The 19366-nt window shown below is 32.7% G+C and overlaps 1 protein-coding gene across 3 annotated transcripts; it reads left to right on the forward strand.

The window, feature by feature from the left end:
• Positions 1 to 50: 50 nt before the first annotated feature.
• LOC100182519 (brefeldin A-inhibited guanine nucleotide-exchange protein 3-like) lies at positions 51 to 19113 on the forward strand. 3 transcript variants are annotated; one of them, XM_018816431.2, is made up of 45 exons: positions 51 to 355; positions 651 to 732; positions 1059 to 1142; positions 1224 to 1355; positions 1692 to 1781; positions 2505 to 2628; positions 2799 to 2967; positions 3244 to 3338; positions 3737 to 3915; positions 4172 to 4266; positions 4893 to 5040; positions 5367 to 5537; positions 5741 to 5897; positions 6324 to 6445; positions 6768 to 6849; positions 7155 to 7304; positions 7517 to 7662; positions 7917 to 8067; positions 8382 to 8468; positions 8650 to 8871; positions 9146 to 9226; positions 9522 to 9642; positions 10003 to 10132; positions 10448 to 10585; positions 10941 to 11046; positions 11388 to 11518; positions 11778 to 11999; positions 12314 to 12427; positions 12730 to 12853; positions 12950 to 12998; positions 13258 to 13358; positions 13693 to 13827; positions 14095 to 14274; positions 14565 to 14739; positions 15015 to 15173; positions 15381 to 15588; positions 15792 to 15883; positions 16075 to 16226; positions 16452 to 16558; positions 16765 to 16890; positions 17184 to 17694; positions 17761 to 17789; positions 17855 to 17980; positions 18071 to 18181; positions 18415 to 19113. In XM_018816431.2, the coding sequence occupies exons 1-45, from the start codon at positions 204 to 206 to the stop codon at positions 18646 to 18648; spliced, it is 6300 nt and encodes a 2099-aa protein (XP_018671976.1). In that variant the 5' UTR covers positions 51 to 203; the 3' UTR covers positions 18649 to 19113. The 3 variants fall into 3 exon arrangements, with proteins under 3 accessions (XP_018671976.1, XP_018671977.1, XP_018671978.1); XM_018816432.2 differs by having other exon boundaries at positions 6771 to 6849; XM_018816433.2 differs by lacking the exon at positions 1692 to 1781.
• The last annotated feature ends 253 nt before the right edge of the window (positions 19114 to 19366 follow it).

Below are 19366 nucleotides of genomic sequence, written 5' to 3' on the forward strand. Positions count from 1 at the left end.
TGAACGGCAGCACTGCCAGTATCGATTTTTTGACAGAATGTAACCTTAAGTTCTACATGATTTAATGTAACATGTAAACACAGAACAGCTGTGTGTTTGTGAAGCGTGAAAATACGTTGAAAGGAATTGATTCGGCAAGCAGTCTTTATAATTGAGTCTGTCTTCGTTTTATCATCAGATGGAAATAATTCATAGGTGCTAAAATGGCAGGATTATCAATTGAAAATCACTTAAAAATCCTTGCGCAGAGCACCAGTTCTCAACGTTACCGCCCCATATACGAAAACGTGCAACTCACTCTTGATACTTTAGACACGCAGAAGTTATCGTATGCATTCAAAGGCTGGCAAATAAGGTGAGATTAAAAGTGTGTTGTTCATTCTCATATACAAATATACAATCAAACGTGTCACTGCTGGAAAAAGTGATCGTTTTTTATTGGGCGAACGAATAGTCAAATCAATTTACCACGTCTCTCATTGTGTGAACCGTTAAAGGCAATTTTGTTGCTGTGTTTTGTTTGTATAATCCAAACTCTGTATATATAACATTAATTGTTTGCATAGTATTTCATTTTTAAATGCTGGCGTGTTATCTACAAACATATATCCGTATATTATTCCTTATGCTTATACCAAGTTACATTACAGGGAAAAATGTGTGTCTGTGTTTAAAGATGCATTGGAGAGCCATAATCCAAACTTAAGCAAAATTGCTCTTCAAGGATTAGAGGTGATTACTGTTTGACTGTTTGTGCACGGTTTGTAGTTAAATGCAAATTTCGTATTTATATATTAAACACCATGGTTAATATGTGAATTCCAATTTCAGACTGATTGGAATGACACTTTACAAACAAACATGTTTTATATACTACCTCATAGACATAGTCTGAAACAGATCTTCAAAAACATACTACGAGATCGTATATATATTCACTAATCAGCCTTTTTTTATAATATATAATATACCTATCAAAATGCAATTAACATTTTAATTTAAAAAAACAGTGTTTACCAGGTGATAAGCTGTGTTGTAATATGTATTGTTATTTCCAGCATGTTGTGTTCCATCCTTACCTGGATGGCATCACTGGAGAAGAAGAACTGGATGCTATGGATGCAAGAATATTTGTTTTACAGGTTCGAAAATCAATAGATAATCTGTGACCTTTGTATTTGATTTATCTTACTATGTGGTTTTAAATTATTTATGATGTCCAGGTTCTGGATTCCTTGAAATGCTTACCACTGTTGAATGCAGAACAGCAAGTCCATGGGATTAAAATCTTACTTGGACTTTGTTGTGACTTTGTACCAAGTTTTGATGGTGAACTAATCATTAAAATCGTCCAGGTAGCTATATAATTTATTTTAGTTTCTTTTGGTTTTTTTTGACTTTCCTTATTTTTGTGTGGTTTTATATTTTTGTTTGTGTTTACTCTCACTTTTGTGGTCCAATGTGTGACTAAGATTAGCGATAATTTATCAACTAAATTGTGACATTTGTCCCTCATTTAAAAAATCAATATCATAGTTCTATATTTATTCATGTGTGTTTATTCTACTCAGTTTTCACTCATTTAATTTTTTACCTCTTAAATTGATTTCACTTTTACTGTATCATTTAGATAATTCACCGTCATGTCTAGTTTGTATTAACACAAGTTTGTTCCTTCTTTCGTGGTACAGATGTGCCTTGCATGCTGGCACAAGGACAAGCCAATGGTTCATTCTGCTATGCTCCAGCTCTGTGCTGCATACACACTCCACACACAAAAGGTGTGAGATTAGATATAAAGCAGGGGTGGGAAAGTAGCTTTAGGTTGCAGTAATTTGCAAGAAAATGCATTTTTTGTAGGACTTGAATTTTGAATTTTCACAGTGATTTGATGAAAATTCTTAATCAAAAAATGCCCAACACTATGATTAACAGTTTCTGGCAAAGAGCTTAATGTAAAAATACTTCGTTATTCTCGTAATCTTAAACTGATCAATACTATGTTATATAATCTCCTAATCAATCAAAAAAACTCATATGTTTTTAAAACAAGCAATCATAAAATGGCAAGTTGTTAGCAGCTATGGTATTTTCCCACTGCTGCAAATTCTTCTCTTGAATATTTTCATTTCTTTTTAATTCGGTGATTTCTATGTTCATGTTAATTCTTTAATAATAAAATCAAATTATCTAAAAAATATATACAACATGTATTGGTGCAGAAGTTAGTTAAAGGTTACTTATTATTATAATCAATTTGAATTTAAATGGTGGTGGTATACTACAGCAGGTGAATGCAGCACAGTGCTTGAGTGAAATTCTCACTTTTAACTGTTAATCACTTCTTACCTTATACACTCTTATAGAATTACATAATATTTCCATATTTTTTTCTATCACACAGAACTTACAAAGATAATATTTTTCGTTTTATTTATACAATGTAAATTTTTATCATGTTTAAATAGTTCAAATTTCATATTTATTGCAAACTTACTTTACAGTTCTGTACATCAAGTTGTAGTGGTAAGAACGTTGACAGTGGTGTGATGTGTGCTGCTGAATCTCTATCAAGTCGTGCTGTGGAAAAACTTGCAATAAATGATGTTAATACAAAGGGAAACCAGGGTATGTTGGGATAATGTTATGATAGATATTTTAACTTGTTTAAAAGTTTAATGGTGGATTGGTTGTGTATACAAAAAATTATCTATACAGTTACATGGCTTTAAACGGAAAACCTGTTTTATTTTCTATTTAGGACAACACATGTATTAACTTTAGTTTCTATTTTACAGTAAACAACTTAGTGGATGTAACAGGATTAGCAAAGTTCTTTGCTCAACAAATTGAGCGTTCTGAGTTCGAGTCTCAACAAGCATTACACCTCGAGTGTTTGTTATCGGTGCTGAAAACTTTGCGGTCGAATTATGTTCGAACCAACTCAACTTTTTGTCATTATGTGAGGTATGTCACAAAATAAAGTTATGTAAGGCTCTGTATAACACAGGCAGTGGTGCAGCTGTGAAGAAGGACTTTGTGGTCCTCCCCCCTTTAAAAGAAGTATAAAAAAGTATAAAATAAAACTGCAATGACAAACTGAAAGCCGTTAATCTGTATTTAATGTACAAAGTATTGATTTATTTTCTAGACTGTGGATAACAGACTACGATATTAAAATAGTGTTACACAGTTGTCAGTTGCGGTTATACAGTGGTAATGTTTGATTTTATTTATTTCTAGTCACATCATGTGCCCATGCTTGACATCTGTTCTAAGCATTTCAAGCAAACGAAAAGTTGGCAAAATAAAGAAGTCAAAACGGCGAAAAATGAAAAGTAAGCAAATTTTAGGGCGTTATTCATTCATTTGTCCCTGCCATTTGAATCAGAACCAGTGTTTTATTAGGCAAACTGTTTAATATTTAAGCATGTTAGTCATTAGAATTAATTATTTAGGTTTAAGCATGTCAAGCATACAAATGTGGTGATTTTAACCCATGTATAACTGAACCACATATCCCTAGGTATCACATTTTAAACATTTTAATCATTTCTGGGGTGAAATTAATATATAAGATTTACAGTGTCGTAAACTAGATTTAAAGTGGTGCAAAAACATATAATGTTTGTCACATTTGTTTCAAAAGTCAGCATAGCATATCGTGTCAGTGTCACCAGGCATTCTTAATTTCTTTGGGTTAAACTATACCTAATAACCCATGTTTTCCATACAGACTTCTATGTAACTCCTTCCCTGATGGTGCATCGTAAAGTAGCAATGTTATGTGTTGAACTCGTTCGTTTGTTGGGTTGTGTGGCTTCCATGAGACCTCACATAGCCGTCATATTCACCCACCTGTTGTCACCACCTGCGTGTAGAAGACATGGATTTCCATATACAATAATAAACCAGGTGTGGAATAAATATATAAAGCTGTGCCATCACAAAAAGTGTATCAGGACCAAACAGTGTATATAGCAGCCAGATTAAACTATAGTAAAACTAAACACAGACGTGATATTAAAACTGTTGACTAACTTTTCAAAGGGAAATGCTGCAACCTAAAATCTCTAATGGCTATGCCCATTTACCTTGTTTTTTTTATTATTTCCCAAAACCTAATGCTAAGTGTGCATGTCTTTTCTCGAGTTAATATGTGTCTTTCCAGTTATGGACGTCACCAGATGTATTGTACGACCTTGCTGGCCCTTTCTTGGTTCATGACATGAAGGGAAAACAAAACCAACAAATTATTCTTCAAATGTAAGTAAAGAATATCTCATTCTATATGGGTAACATTCCACGCCAAATCATGTTAAAATTTCCAGTGATAATAATATAGTATCACAGTGGAATTCACTGTTCAGACTTCAGTTTTTAAAGCTTATTTGTTGTAGTTTGTCTCAATTTATTAACCACACCCTTGACATGAACAAATAGGTTTTTCGTTATTGAATGAAGGGTAAATATGGAAGCTATTGTAGGTTGTATGGTAAACAATAGGATCTCCAATACGCGGTTATACTTAGTCCAATAACATAGTAACACATTCTTTGTAAACCTGAAATATTTGCCACTTAACTGAATACCAAAGTTTTTAATGTATGTCTAATTAATGCTTCTTAAAAAAAGAAGAAAACTTTATACACACATTTCATGTAGATTATATAAGCAGAATATATATTTTTTTCTTGAGTCAATTGCTTAAATTGTATCTCACTCATTAGGGCAGTGTGAAACACACTTGTGTTAAGAAACTGTGTTTCAATTAAAATGAAGTAATTTATAAATAGTCGCATTAGTGTGCCATTCTAAAATTGTATAACTTAATCCTGAACACTTTTCTAAGCATTTGTTGCCATGTTACCTTGAACCTAATTATTCAACAGAATCATCCAAGCGTTACTTTTGTCAAGCATTGTTAGACGTGAAAACAGCACACAAATGGAGAATATTCAGTTGTGTGTTTCAAGCGTGAATCGACTGCTATCCACCATTGAAAGAGCTAGGAAGGGAGAGGGATTAAGAACTGAACAAGTGGGTTTAATAACATTGATTATATGCACCATTGAATCTGTCATAATCCAAACTGCAATGTTATACCATTATTACAATTTATGTGTATTTTTTAATTATTACAACAGTATCCGCATTATATTAACTTTTATAAGTACTACTGTAGTGATTTCTTACAAGTATTGTCGTATTTTTTTGTATAATTAAAACTTTTCTGTTGTTTGTTTTGAATTTGTCAATAAAACATTTAATTTTCTACCATTACTGTGGTAAATATGTCCAAAGTTTGAGTGATAATATTTCGAGAGAAAAAGTCACATTTTACATTGATAGTTGATTTTTTCCAGGTGACTCATTTTTCTGAGCGCAAGTGGGAAAGTGAATTATCTGATGATGAGTTGAGTGGAAATGATGAGGAGGTTGTTTCTCCTATACAGGAAGACATGGATCAGGAAGATGGATGCGGGGATCAAGATGTTGAAGAGGAGTGTATGGATGGGAATGAAGAGGAAGCAGAAGTAATTTCAAATTATGCTTTGAGAAATTTTTATGTATTGAAAAAATGATTGGAAAGAAAGAAAGCCATTGCAAATTGAATTTAACATTTGTAGTACTCTTTATGCAAATATAGAAATATCAATAAATAACTTTTTGTAAAACCTATTTATTGTATTAGTATATTTGTATTTTCTGTACCGATATTACCTATTTACTTTTTAAGATTTCCCAATCCCATGAGGATAGTATCGCAAGTGATGAATTGGAAAACTATTTATCAGAAGAAGGCGACATCTGGGTGTCATCTGAGGATTTACGTCTTCCATCATCACCTTGTTATCTATCTGCAGCTGAGGATCAAGAAGATCTTCAATCATCAGGTAGAATAATGATGTTGGCGGTAATTTTTTTATAAATAGTCGGGTGGGGAAATATGGGACATATTTTTATTCTATTTTCACGTCGTATTTGGTAGTGAACAAAGATTATTTCAGTGTTACAATCAGAGCACTGTTGTTATTATAACTTACTATTACACTCAGTATCAACGTTTTAGGGCTTCATTGTAAGGTCTCACTTTTTTAGAATAGAATAGAATCACACCACCTGGCTTATAACTGCATCTAGAAAAAATTATTAAATAAAAACAATATTGTTTATTGGATTTTGTTTAAAAAAGTTAGGGTTTGGTGTTAACATTACCACATCAGACACAGTGCCTACTTCCTAAGCTTTACCGTGTAATTAGATCATTAGCTTTGTATACATATACATTATACTGTATTGTAATTCTTTGTTTACATCAGGCACACCTCCCACATCTAAGCTTTACCGCATGATGAGATACTTCACACATTCCCCATTATCTTACAACAAACACACAAGTGCTAGCACTACACCAACCACATCTATTGTGCAGGAAGAACAGGTAAAATGCTAACCAAAAAATTATACGCGTCTGAGTGCAGTGCAGTGCTGTGTCGCGGCGCCGGTCGCACTTAAATGTGCTTTTCACATGTTGGGGTAATTGGCCAAATGTGGTCTACATCCCAGGGACGAAGACCTCACCCATAAAAAAATAAAAATATATAATAACTAAAATATTAACAACTAAAATGATTTTTGTCTTGTAATATTCTTGCCAGAAATTTTGTGAGTAAACATAAATTATTCTAAAGGTGTTTTGCTAGTAATTAACTTTTCTTATAAAGCTAGTGTAATTGTGTAAAAACTATTAAAATGCATTCCAGCAGGATTTAGACAATGAAGAGAATATTGATAAATATATTGAAGATACAGTTCTACCTATGGAAAATGCAGTGGATAGCCAGCGTAAGCTATTGCTGTTTATTCTTTCTTCAAAATTGTTATATATACTAGTGAAAAAATTGGTGCAAATGCAACAAATTTGTTTTAAAAACCATATGGAATAACAACTGTTTAAAAAGGTTGTTGGTGCCTGTATGTACCTATTTTGGAACTTTTCCCCTTCAATATTCATATACCTCCTTTTTTAAAGATCTGGCACTAGGGTCAGATTGGCGGAATTTTTTAAAGATCTGGCACTAGGGTCAGATTGGCGGCTATGAGCACTAGGGTCAGATTGGCGGAATTCATTACAAGTAACCTCCCTTTAGTTCTAGATTCAGCTGAAGAAGAAAGGAATCGCATATTATCCCAACGTCACATTAATTCATTGGTGAAATTATTGCCACAACTACTGGATTGTCCAGATGTTGCTTCTGTCGACCAAATTCTACAAAAAGCGGCTTCCCATTTTTGCTGTGGTGAGTTGGAACTGGAATGAAAAAACTTGTTTATTTTACTTCATATTTAGTCATATATTCATTAAAAATTCTTAGCAATATTTTCAAGTGTAAATTTAGTGGTTTTAAAATAGAAACTGGCGTATTGCATCTCATTTTAGAATATTTTAAACTTGGTATAGCATATCACGGTTATCACCTCAGCACTGTAATAAATTTTTTGTTCCCAACAGATATGTATGGAAGTTGGCATATTAAACCAATGTATGTACAAGCAGATAGTTTATATACACTCTCATATTCAATCTTACTTCTCTCACTACGATTAAAGTTGAATGGGTATTATGATGGAACAAATGAAACCCTGCCATGTGTAAAGGTAATTAAAAAACTATATAATATTCTGTTACTTCTGCTAACAGGCATAATGTAAATAATCTTTTAATGAATCATCTGATATTTGCTATACGGTTTTACCAGATGTGCCGCTAAAAGAATATTTATGATATTTAGAATTTAGACCAGAGTTTGCCTTTTATCCATAACCCCTAAAAGTTGCAGCGTTTTCCAAAATGCAATGCTCTTTTAAATTTTAAACCAATAAAGTTTTAAAATATTAAATATGTTCCACAGAGCCAATGGGTTGGCTACCAACAATCAAGTGGGGCTTACCTCAGCGCTTCTTGGTTGTCGGAAACTTTCAACTTAATCATAACCACTGATCTACTTGGTGATGCTGGATATATCACAAACACTGCACCGATGCTTGTATGTGTGTTAACAGGTGATTTGATAAACATATTTTACTATTGCTTGTTTTTCATTCAGATTTTCTGTATATTTATTAAGATGGACCAATAATTATAACTTTTACAAAGGCGCCAAACCTGGGGTGGCAGAATAGGCAGGTATGCCCTAAAATTTTCTACACTGCATTAATCAATAAACATTGGAACCAATAAGGTAAATGTGTTTCATAGGAATGTGTCTAACTATCCCTGTCTCCCCTCCTTAAATGATGCTGTTACACTTAAATGTTTCTGATCAGTTGAGATGTCAGTATGTCATATTACTTACTTAACCTATGTTATGTTTCAGATATAGATGGATTGGAAGTTGACTCAAGTGAGAAAAATATCAATAACACAGATTCAAATAGTAAAAAGAACATTGCGAAACAAGCAGGTGATTATACTTATACAGTTGAACACATAATTTAAACACATTGTGGTTTATTTTTGTAGTAGGTATTTAAAAAAAATGTATGCTACTTTTTAACCGTTTTTGTATGAATTAATAAATACATACATTTTTTTATAAATTGATGACTTTAAACAATTTTTTATTAACTACATTATTTTCACAGGATCTGAGTTTGGTCGTCAAGTATCTGTCGTCATTTGGAATAAAATCCTCAAAATCCTCCGTCAACCTCTCCGCAGCTGCAGGGATCAGGATGGGATCGCAACATCTCTCTTCCTCATCCTCTCCCCATCATCTTTGAGGTGCAGGAGCGAATACGAGCGAGAATCTATCGATGCTGCCTTACAAGGATTAAGATGTGCTGTCAAACTTAGCTCACAGTTAGGTAAGGTCTATGTTTGTAAAGTAAATGAGAGTTTTGTGTGAAAAAGGTAAAGTTAATGCTCTTCTAGAAGAGAGAGATGTCTGTCTAAGTCAGAGCTGTAATTAGATACCAACATTATATTAAAGACATGTTTAGGTTCTTAAGTTTAAAACCATTTAATTTGCTTGTATAATTGTATAGATCTTAAACTGGCCAGAAATATAGAGAATGACTTAAATTCTGTTTATAAATGCTATATCCACTGTTTTTATTATTTCTTTTATATTTTTAACAGAGCTGTATTCATATGCTGGTGTTGTATTCACACAGATGGTAGAAGCTTGCGTTCCACTTAATTACTTCAACAAAACAACAGGTAGTTCTCCATGGCTTTTAATGTAGATGGACACAATATTTTAACCATAAACTGTTATAGCATCAGAGTAACTCTATATAAAAATTAAAAGAACTATATATTTTGTGTGGACTGAATGAAAAATCTATATATATTCCGAAATTTGCTGTTTTTAAAAATATTCAAGTTTCAAAGCATATTATCTTCTCTGAATTAAAAAGTAGTCAATATATGATGTATGGCATTAATTCCAACCACGGCTCTTAAAACCAATGTATATCTGTTAATTAGTCGTAACCTTTTGTGTCAACTACAGATCCTGATGACAGTGATGAGTTACAACTCCACATCTGCCATGTGTTATGTATGGATGCTGTGTTGGACGTTGCATTACAAGTGGCAAGTCATTCACCACAATGTTGGGAAGCTTTCTTTAAGTATGTTTCGTATTTAAAAAAAAGTTAATTAGCAACATAAATATATCACACATAGCAACATAGCAACATAGATATGAGCAATATGCCAGCTATCTACATTTAGGTTTCCTGATGTGTCTTGTTATAAGAACTTACCCATATAGAATAAAATAAAACAAAATTAATGTCAATTGATACATCGAAATAATACATCATGTATGTATAACTCATATATCATCCCACAGAGTGGGAGCATACATAGCATATTTAGACCATGTTTGTCTTGCTCTAAAAACCACTGTCTTTTTTTACTTATCTTTAAACACAGTATCCTTCTGCATTTTGTTAAACCATATATGTAACTCCTGTATCATCCCACAGAGTTGTAGCATACATAGCATATTTAGATCATGTTTGCTTCAACAATCCAAAAGCATCAAGTTTCAACCGTGATGTTGGACCTTCAAGAAGTTCATTGTTGAATGATACTGATATTCAAACCTTGGTTGAGGTAAGCCTCGTAACCATTATCTATATACCTATATATAGTTATATAAATCTCTCTCTCTCCCTATATATATATATATTTAAATACCTTTAAACTCTATGTTTCACTTGGTAATTAAATTACATAAATGCTTGTGAGTTGTGACATACCTTTTTATTTAAATATATGTGAAAGGTATAATATATATTTTACGCACAAATTTTAAGCACAATGTGGTTTTAACACAGTATGCATAATTATCAAAAGGATTTTTGATTTTTTAAGTTATAAATATATTGTTATCAGCAAATTTATAAGAATTTTCTTGTTATTTTTCAGGAAAACAGTTGTGAGTTATCATGGGATACATTGGCATCTGGAGCAGCTAAATCTACAAGTCTTGGATTCTTGACACCTATTCGTACAGTGCAAGCTGTTTGTTCTTTGTCGGCTAAAATTGAAAAACTATTGGAACAGGTAAACATTTGTATTAGAGATATGTATTGCTATAAAAAGTAATTGTATGTAATATGTATTGCTAACAAAATGTATCTTATTTTAGGCAAGCATAAAAAGTAGCTTACATGCAGGTAATGCATTCACAAATAGATAAATCAATACAGTGGTTTTACAGAAATTTGTTATAAAGTTGTAATTAAATATGTATGTTAGTTGTTAGTATACACCTACTGTAATGGTTTCGGCTGAGATATGTTATCATATTATTTTAAAAGGTCTTATTATGATAGCATATTGCTGTTCAGACTGACATATATTATAATATTATATTAAATGACTTAATGACCTATTATAATAACATATTGTTGTTTAGGCTGCTGAACAGCTAAACTTACGAACTCTCACTGATTTTATATGGCATCTATGCCAAGCATCTAATCATCAACTGTTCCCTGCTGGTGGAAAAGTTGTTCAAAATGGTGGGTTGTGCTGTAATATGTATAGCATATTTTGTATCTTTTATTTGGTCTTTGAAATTATTTAAATGTTATTGTAAATAAACAATGAATAAAAACTATAAAAGAATTGCAATCAAATTTTTGCTTACTGTGACATACGATAAATGTTGCTCAAACTTTCAAGTGAAGTTTCACGGTTGTTTATTTAAATAGAGACTTAAGAAGTCGCTATATCTATGTTTCGTTTAAAATATTCCTAAATCTCTGCTACCGTAATCGGAGAGACACATAAAGTTATTATAATTACCATTAGAATCAACGTGTTTTGTTTTAATAAATCATAATTAACTTTTTCTCCACAGTAAAAGAAAGTCGTGGCACCCCATTATTATACAGATTGGGTGAATGTTTACTTAGATGCACTAAGTCATCTACAAGACCTCTACTTCATATTACTAATGTTTGGCACTTTGCTGCACCACATCTGTCTAATGTAAGTATTTGAATTTAAACTAAATTAATTCACAAATTGCTTTGTTCAGCCTCCTGAAATACAAAATTACTTAATTGCAGGTTTTTGAAGCCATTACTGAAAATTGTTGAAATTAGTTACCATGATACTGACTGTTGCTGTCATTAACCACTGCCTAATTTTAGTCTTATAGTATTTAGCGAACAGCTGATACATCTTACTTGTGTACTATGTTTTAAAAGTCTAGTACATGGCCATTCTAATATATCCCAATATACAGGCAACATGCCACCCTGAAACAGCGATTGCAAAACAATCTGTATCTTTCATCCACGATGCAATTCTCTCCATTCTCTCTTCATCTGATCCCACAACATCTCCGCATCCTCTCACTCTTTGGAAGATCCAGGAGCCAAAGTACTTTTACTTCAGCGAGGCTCTTCTTCGTCCTTTTGAAAGATCGATGCAACTCGAGAACTGTGATGCTGTCATCCAAGATCAGGTATCTAAGATTTCATTCGCATGATTTTTAAATACTATGAGAACCTTAAGAGTTATTAGTATATAGTATACATATTTGATTAAAATTAAAATTACTTTTTATACTTACTAGCTTTATCTCGTTTAATCCTGATTTCTTTTCTATTACTTATTTTTTTCTGGTTAAAATTATTTGTTTTTGAATTTAATTCTTTTACTTTCATTCATCAAAAATAGTATTAAAATTATCTCTAAATGTATCAAAATGGCCTACGTTGTCGCTACCTTTATTGCTCGATAATACCTTAATTTATTATGACATTTATGCCCCTTTAGATCATCAGCTGCATCAGCCAGCTGGTTGAATCCTGTTCAAACCAGTTATGTTCCGGTTGGCGACCTCTCTTTAATGCATTACGTAATGCAAATGTTCCACATCAGCGATCTGCGGTAAGTTAAATAAACTTTTCTTTTTTCTTTATTTATTTAAAACACACAAGTCCTACTTTTAACACTCTTTTCGTTTTTATGGGTGAGGTCCTTGTCGACAACCTGAGATTTAGGCCAGATTTGGTCATTTGCCCATATTTTTGCATTTATTACCTTATAAGATTTTTATGTATAAATTTTTTTTAAATAATATGCTCATGAGTTTGAAATTTCCATCCTGATTATACTCCATGAAGATTTGATTTTGTTAATTTTAACCCCAATAAATAATTTAGTTTTAACCCTAATAATTTGATCTACAGCAACACTCTCCTGTGCTTGATGTTTTGCATTCATTCTTCCTTGCTTCAAAGCAAGCATCTATATTCGCATACGCAGCTCATGATTGCATCAAATGCTTAATGAAAATACTTACCACAAATGAAGGTATCTAACTAAAGGCTTCTACCTTATAGTTCTTGGTGTTTTTTAAGTCGAGTTATTTTGTTTGAATTTTAATTATGTTATGCTTTTATTTTGCAGAAAATGGATCCCGGAAAATGACAGTGACATCTGCTAGCCCCATATTGCAGTTAGTATTTTTTAATATATTGTATGTATGTATTGTGCCATAGCCCTCATGAAGTGGTGGGTCTTTTAAAATATTATTAGTGCAAAATAAGTGTTAGTAATGTAATGTTGAAACTGTATAACATGGGTTGCTGTGTATGTAATGCTTGGCTGCAATCCTGGGCTAGTCTTGAATGTAAAACTTTGATTACTAGTCATTGAAAAAGTGAAACTCTAATAAAATAGGCAGTCTGAATGTAATTTGAAACATTTTTGTTCAGATACTTAGAAGAAGTAGCAGACATCTTGATACGAATGCACAACAATAAAAGTTCAGAAATGTTTCAAAACTCAAAAATTGATGTGACGCCATCTTGTTCAGGTAACAACAATAACACCTTGACTGTTTTGTTTAATTAGACATAATATTGTCTTGCCTATGTTACTAATAAAAGCTGTTGTACAACCATAGCTCTAACAGGTCTAAATTTTAACACTATAACTTACATGTAAATACCTGACTTGTTTAGTTAGGTCAAATACAGTGGGTAGCTAGTTTGTGTTTTTTTTTTTTTTTCAAGTATAACTGACAATTTGAACAACCTATAAGATACACTACGTTGGAGTAATTGCCTACATATATTTTGCCCACAACACATATGCCTATAACAGTAGCAGTGTCAAGGCTCCTACATAAACATAATGGTCTGATACAGGTGATGGGTCAGTTTGGTCAGCATTAACCACACCATGCTGGGAAGCTAAGGAAGGTTTTATAGAAGATAAAATAACAGCTTTGTGTAATGTAACTGAAAAGTGTTTCCCAACTAAAAGTTCAGAAGTTACTTCAGGTATGTTGTTTAATAAATGGATTTTTTTTCACCAGAAAATTTTTATATGTTAGAAAGACAAAATGAATCATAAATATATCTAGTAAGCTGTAATTGATACAATATCACCTGTTTATCTAGTTCTGTGTGTCGCTATTAAGTAAGATATTAAAACAATAGCATTTATATACTGTGATCTTGGGTGCCCATAGGTGTATGTTTCATTTTAAATTATTTATTGCAAGCAATAATAAAAATGGCTGCAATTTAATGAACCACATTTTACAGATAATGTATTAAAGCCTACCCCACCACCCCACACACTTGTGGATGATACAGGTTTATTACATGTTTGGTTTGCATTAATGGATGGGTTAACAACCAGTGTACTAACCAGCCAACAATCAATACAAGCGTATGTGCTTCAATTACTTTGTAAACAGCTGGAGAAATGTTGGAAAGAACCAGGTTAGTGCAATTATTGCTTGGTCGATGATTGCAATTGTTCCTAACTCTTGAATGATTTTAGTTAACAAATTCGGAAAAAACCTAATTTATATTCGTACCGAAGAGTAACTCCCAAGTAAAACTGTCCCTATTATCAAATCCAAGTTAGAGCAAATCTCCACTGCTTGTATTGTGTAATATTACTTGCATGCTAAGAAAAGTGTATCCATTAGTAATTTAAACTGTCCGTGTTAAATAGTTTAATTGTTACAATTAAATCTACATTATTTAACTTCTTCTCCCACTCGTAGGTCCCATGCATTGCTTCCACATACTTCTCCACTCATGTATACCAACCTTATACATGTGGATGAACAGACTTGTATCTATTGACCATACCACAACTTTATCATCAAGTGGAATCCTCATGAATTATAAACTTATGTTTGGAACAATTATGGAGATGGCAGCAAACTATATATCCATGTATGTTATGTGTTTTGTATAGAACAAGAACAAAATTATGTGTAATGTGTTAAAATTGTATAAAGTTGTGAAAAAATTAATCACCCTTAAGAAATATGCAGTCGATCCTACGATCAAACTATTTAAATACTAATACAGTATTACAATTTAATGTTTTTTGTTTCCGCTATTACATGATTACTCTTCTGCTTTTTTACTGTTGCCAAACGATTTTAAGTTAAAGCCAAGCGCTGCTATCAAAAATTAAATGAAAATAAAACAATGTTATAAATCAGGTTTTTGAAATCACCTGACAACCAAGAAATGGAAGATAAAAATTCAAGTCCCATCAATAAAGTTATGGAGAACACATGGATTGCTTATTTGAATCTTTGTTATGCTTGTATTAAAACTAAGAAAGAACCTCTTGCTAAATTAGGTTGTTCGTGTTTACGGTAAGTATGATGTGTGTTAACTGTTTTATGTATTGTGCAAAAAGTATTTGTGTGTTTATGTAATACTGTAACATGTTTATATGTTATGTAATGCTGAAAATCATTTTTATGTTTTCAATTTAGAAAATTATTTTATGTAGAACATTTCTTCCACAAAAAGCATCTTTTCGCCAGAAATACTAATGTAGGGATCATTGTTTCCTACAGTCACATGATCAGCAGCAACTCCAGTCACATGACTTCACGCATGATCGACGATCTATGCACCAGTTTACCACATGCAGTGAATGAATGTCTTGCTCATCTTAACAATATTACATCCATGTATGAAGGTAGTAGTGGGATGCTGGATGCAATGACAGTTGAAGTACAGGACACTGGGACAAAGTTCTGTGATGGTTCTTTGCTATCGAGGGTAATATAGAACATCTCAGTAGTTTTTATGTTTTTTTTTAATTCTATCAGTATATTTTATGGTTCAGCTTTGGGGATTATTGATTAAAATGTGTTTTTTTATAACCAAATTGGGTGATTTTTCTGTAATCTTGTTGGTACACTGACATTTGAAACCGTTAGTTCTTTTTTCTCAAAATATTACCATTTTGAACTTTTGAACAGATATTCCAGGCTTGTTCAAATATTGCTCCATCTCAAAAGTTTAAACACCAAGAAGTTACAATTATCAACCAATCATCTGATGAACAACATAAGTGAGTCTAGGTTATTTATATCTTACTTATAAATATACAAAATCTTCAATGTTGTTTTCTATGTGAGTGAGGTCTTGCAGCATGACATGCAAAGGACATGAGATTTAGGCCAGAATTGGTCTATTACACCAATGTGTTCAGTATTAGAAAGCATATAACTTTTTGCATTTTTTTGTTTTTACATTTTTCAGAACACCACTTTGTGAACTAGCATGCGATATCTCATCCACTCAACTATTAACTCAATGCATTGAACTATTATTACTTGGTGATGAAAAAGTAGTGTGGGAGTCTGCATCAAGTGTGACAGCAACCTCTGCAAGTAACCAACATGCTGCATCAGGTATGAAGGAATATAATATAGTGGGGTAAAAAGAGACATCTTTTCATTCTATATTCTCGTCCCATTTGGTCGTAAACAAAGAACATTCAAAGCATTATAAAACCGTATCCTCATGGCTACCATAGACTGTTGTTATTTGTTTAAAACTCGATCAGGATATTTTATTTAGTACAACAACTTAATTATTCTATATATAATATACTTTAATATTTCAAATACACCCAGGCACCACATCTCTACATTCAACTATTGAAGGTGACGCACCAAATTGTAATGAAAAAACTGATGGAAAGAATAATCAAAGCTTGCTCTACTATATGACTTCAACACAGGTAAAATAACACTTGTGACTAAAAAGCGAAGCTTGAAAAAAATACCAACGAAAATTAAAGTTTGTGTATTAAAAAAAATGCTCAAAAAAGAAGCTGTTTCTTTATTGAAACTTTAGTGGTACCCTTTAGATCACATTTGAGCATCTCTATCTACATACATATTTTCATAATTTGTTGATATGCCCCTTTCATGTAAATCTTTTCAGGTGCATGAACTGACCAGCATTGTCGCAAAAGTTTATATTTCTGCTCGAAACTTTGACTCGATTCCTACTTTACAACGTCTTGTGCAGAAACTTGCAAAGTTTTATACTCCTGCTCATTTATACCAGGTAAATTTGATATTATAACAGCAATAGGGGCTGTATGTGATACAGTTTCTTATGCTGTGCATGTTAATTGTACCAAAGGTGACAGATTTCTGCAAGCTCTTGTTAACTGCAGCGTTTGTATTAAAACTTTTAATCTTAACTTCCAAGATTTAACAAGTTACCTGTTAGATGGCAGACAAAACATCCATAATACACTACTTTTTTTCATACCAGATGAGACGTTGAAAGATTATTACATTACGCCCGGTAGCAGAAGGTACCAGAGCATTAACAAGTTACGTTGTTATTTTCAGTTCACTTCCAGCACGTTCAAGACATACCTACGTATCATCTTATCCATATGTTGCCAATCCCTTACAACACACAGCATTGATTCCACTAAGTTCACTCCCTCCCCTGCATCTTGCTTTGTTCGCAAATCCAACTCTCTTCTTCAAGTGGAAAACATTCTTCCAAGCTGCGGTAACAGCAAACTGAGACTCTACAATGAGCTTAAAAGTGATTCAATGAACACTGCTTCTGACTCTGGCCAATATTTTAGCAACAAATGGCCATATGAAGCTTTGTATTGCTTATTGCTTGAGATATGCCAACCTTGGATTGCATGTGCTAATGTAACCTCACCAAGCAACGACTCTTTGCTGCTATTGCAACAATCGCCAACCAAATCAACGGTTTCCAATGTTTCAAGCAGTGATACTGAAGAAATACAGAGCCCAGTTAAGGAATCAGTGAAACCTGACACCGAGAAAAATGCAATCAATTTTGATTACATGACCTATGTTAAAAAATCTGACATCAAAGGTAAGAATGTGTTTTAATATTTTCCATAAACGGAAACTGCAATTATCATCTATTTTTTTTCTGCAGATACAAGTAGCACTGGGCTTCCAAAGCAGGTTAGTACAGTTTATACTGCTGTTAATCAATATTAAACCGGTATTATATTCATTTATTCTTACAGCCACTTACACAATCATGGATGGACAAACGTGTTTATAAAGTTGCCGGCCAGAAAACCATTGGTTTGTTAGTGAGTGCATATAAGAAACACAAGCAAAAGCAAGGAGCAACTACTATTATTAATCAGGTAGTTATATATATCCATTTTAACAACCTTTATTCAATAACCCTACTTGTAAGTAGAGTGACACTAATAATTTTATTAATGTTTTTGCAGAACCCAGTGTCTAGTAACCGTAGCAACAATAATGCAACAATTGAACACCAATCAGATGAAAGCTTTTCTTCTCTAACTTTGCCTGCTGATAATAAATCTGTTGAACACGAGGTGAATAGATGTAACTTATTTTATTCTTATATGGCAGGCAACAACATTCATTATTACAAGGGTGTTCTGTTTTACAAACCTCATGCCTACTGTTACCATGTATGTAACTTTGTGCTAAATTATTTCTTTTTTTTATCAGTTTAAGGTGTGTTGTGTTAGGATTAAATGTATATCTATATCTATATATATATATATTTATTTATACATATTACATGATCACACTTTTTTCACAGATGTGGACCAATACTGTCATAGCAACTTTGCGGTTACTGATCTCTGCCCCTGATTCTGTTCTCAGCAAATTGCTTCCAGTTTTGTACCAACCTCTTGCGACATTAGCCACCAATTCCAAGGACTCACAATCCCCCAATAGTAGTAGTACAGAGATTGGTAGTATGTTTCACACTTGGTTGCTCAGAGTAGGCGATTTGTGCCAAATTTTGACCGCGCATGATGCAGTTGAATAAACTATGCATTTTTTTTCAAGACCAAATATTCTGTGGTTGGTACAGTTTTGTAAATGCTTTCGATTTTCTGCTGGAAATTTTTATCAGGTGTTGCACCAAGATCAAATTTATACACAGATTATTATCAAATACTGCTGCCAAGATTTTCTAAGATGCAGTTTTCCTTGCACTTTTTTACTTTATATTCTGAAACTCATTATGGGTGCTGCACCCTGTTTAGTTCTGTGTTGTTCCGTCCTGTAAATTCCGAATTCTGTGTTTCTTTGCAAAGAACTTAGTGTAGTGCAATATTTTATTGTAGTTTTTCAAGTGTGTTGTCTGTGCAATTTATTTGTATCTGCTATATCTTCATTGTTGTTTTTAATGTTTTGTAATCATGCAGTTGACTTAGAAAGTGTATTGTAAGAGATAAAATAATGTTGGTTTTGTAATTGTCAACAAATAGAGACATATGTTACAATTTAAGGTGTGTTCTAGATTGGTGTTTGAGGTGTATTTATTTAGGTAGCCTATGTTATAGTATGGTGCCATACCAAATAAAAAGAGTTAATTATCCGTTCCCATTCACACGTGCAAGGATAAGCAAGAAACCTTAATTTAAAGTTTTGTGAATGAACACATAAATTAGGATCCAATAAACCAATTCGTAATTATGTGTTTTATAAAGTAAAGACCCTGCATGGAGCTAAAATACAGAAGTTGCAGTCGCTCTTTTTGC

This window comes from Ciona intestinalis, unplaced genomic scaffold (assembly GCF_000224145.3).
Source record: "Ciona intestinalis unplaced genomic scaffold, KH HT000184.2, whole genome shotgun sequence".
Taxonomy (NCBI): Eukaryota; Metazoa; Chordata; class Ascidiacea; order Phlebobranchia; family Cionidae; genus Ciona; species Ciona intestinalis.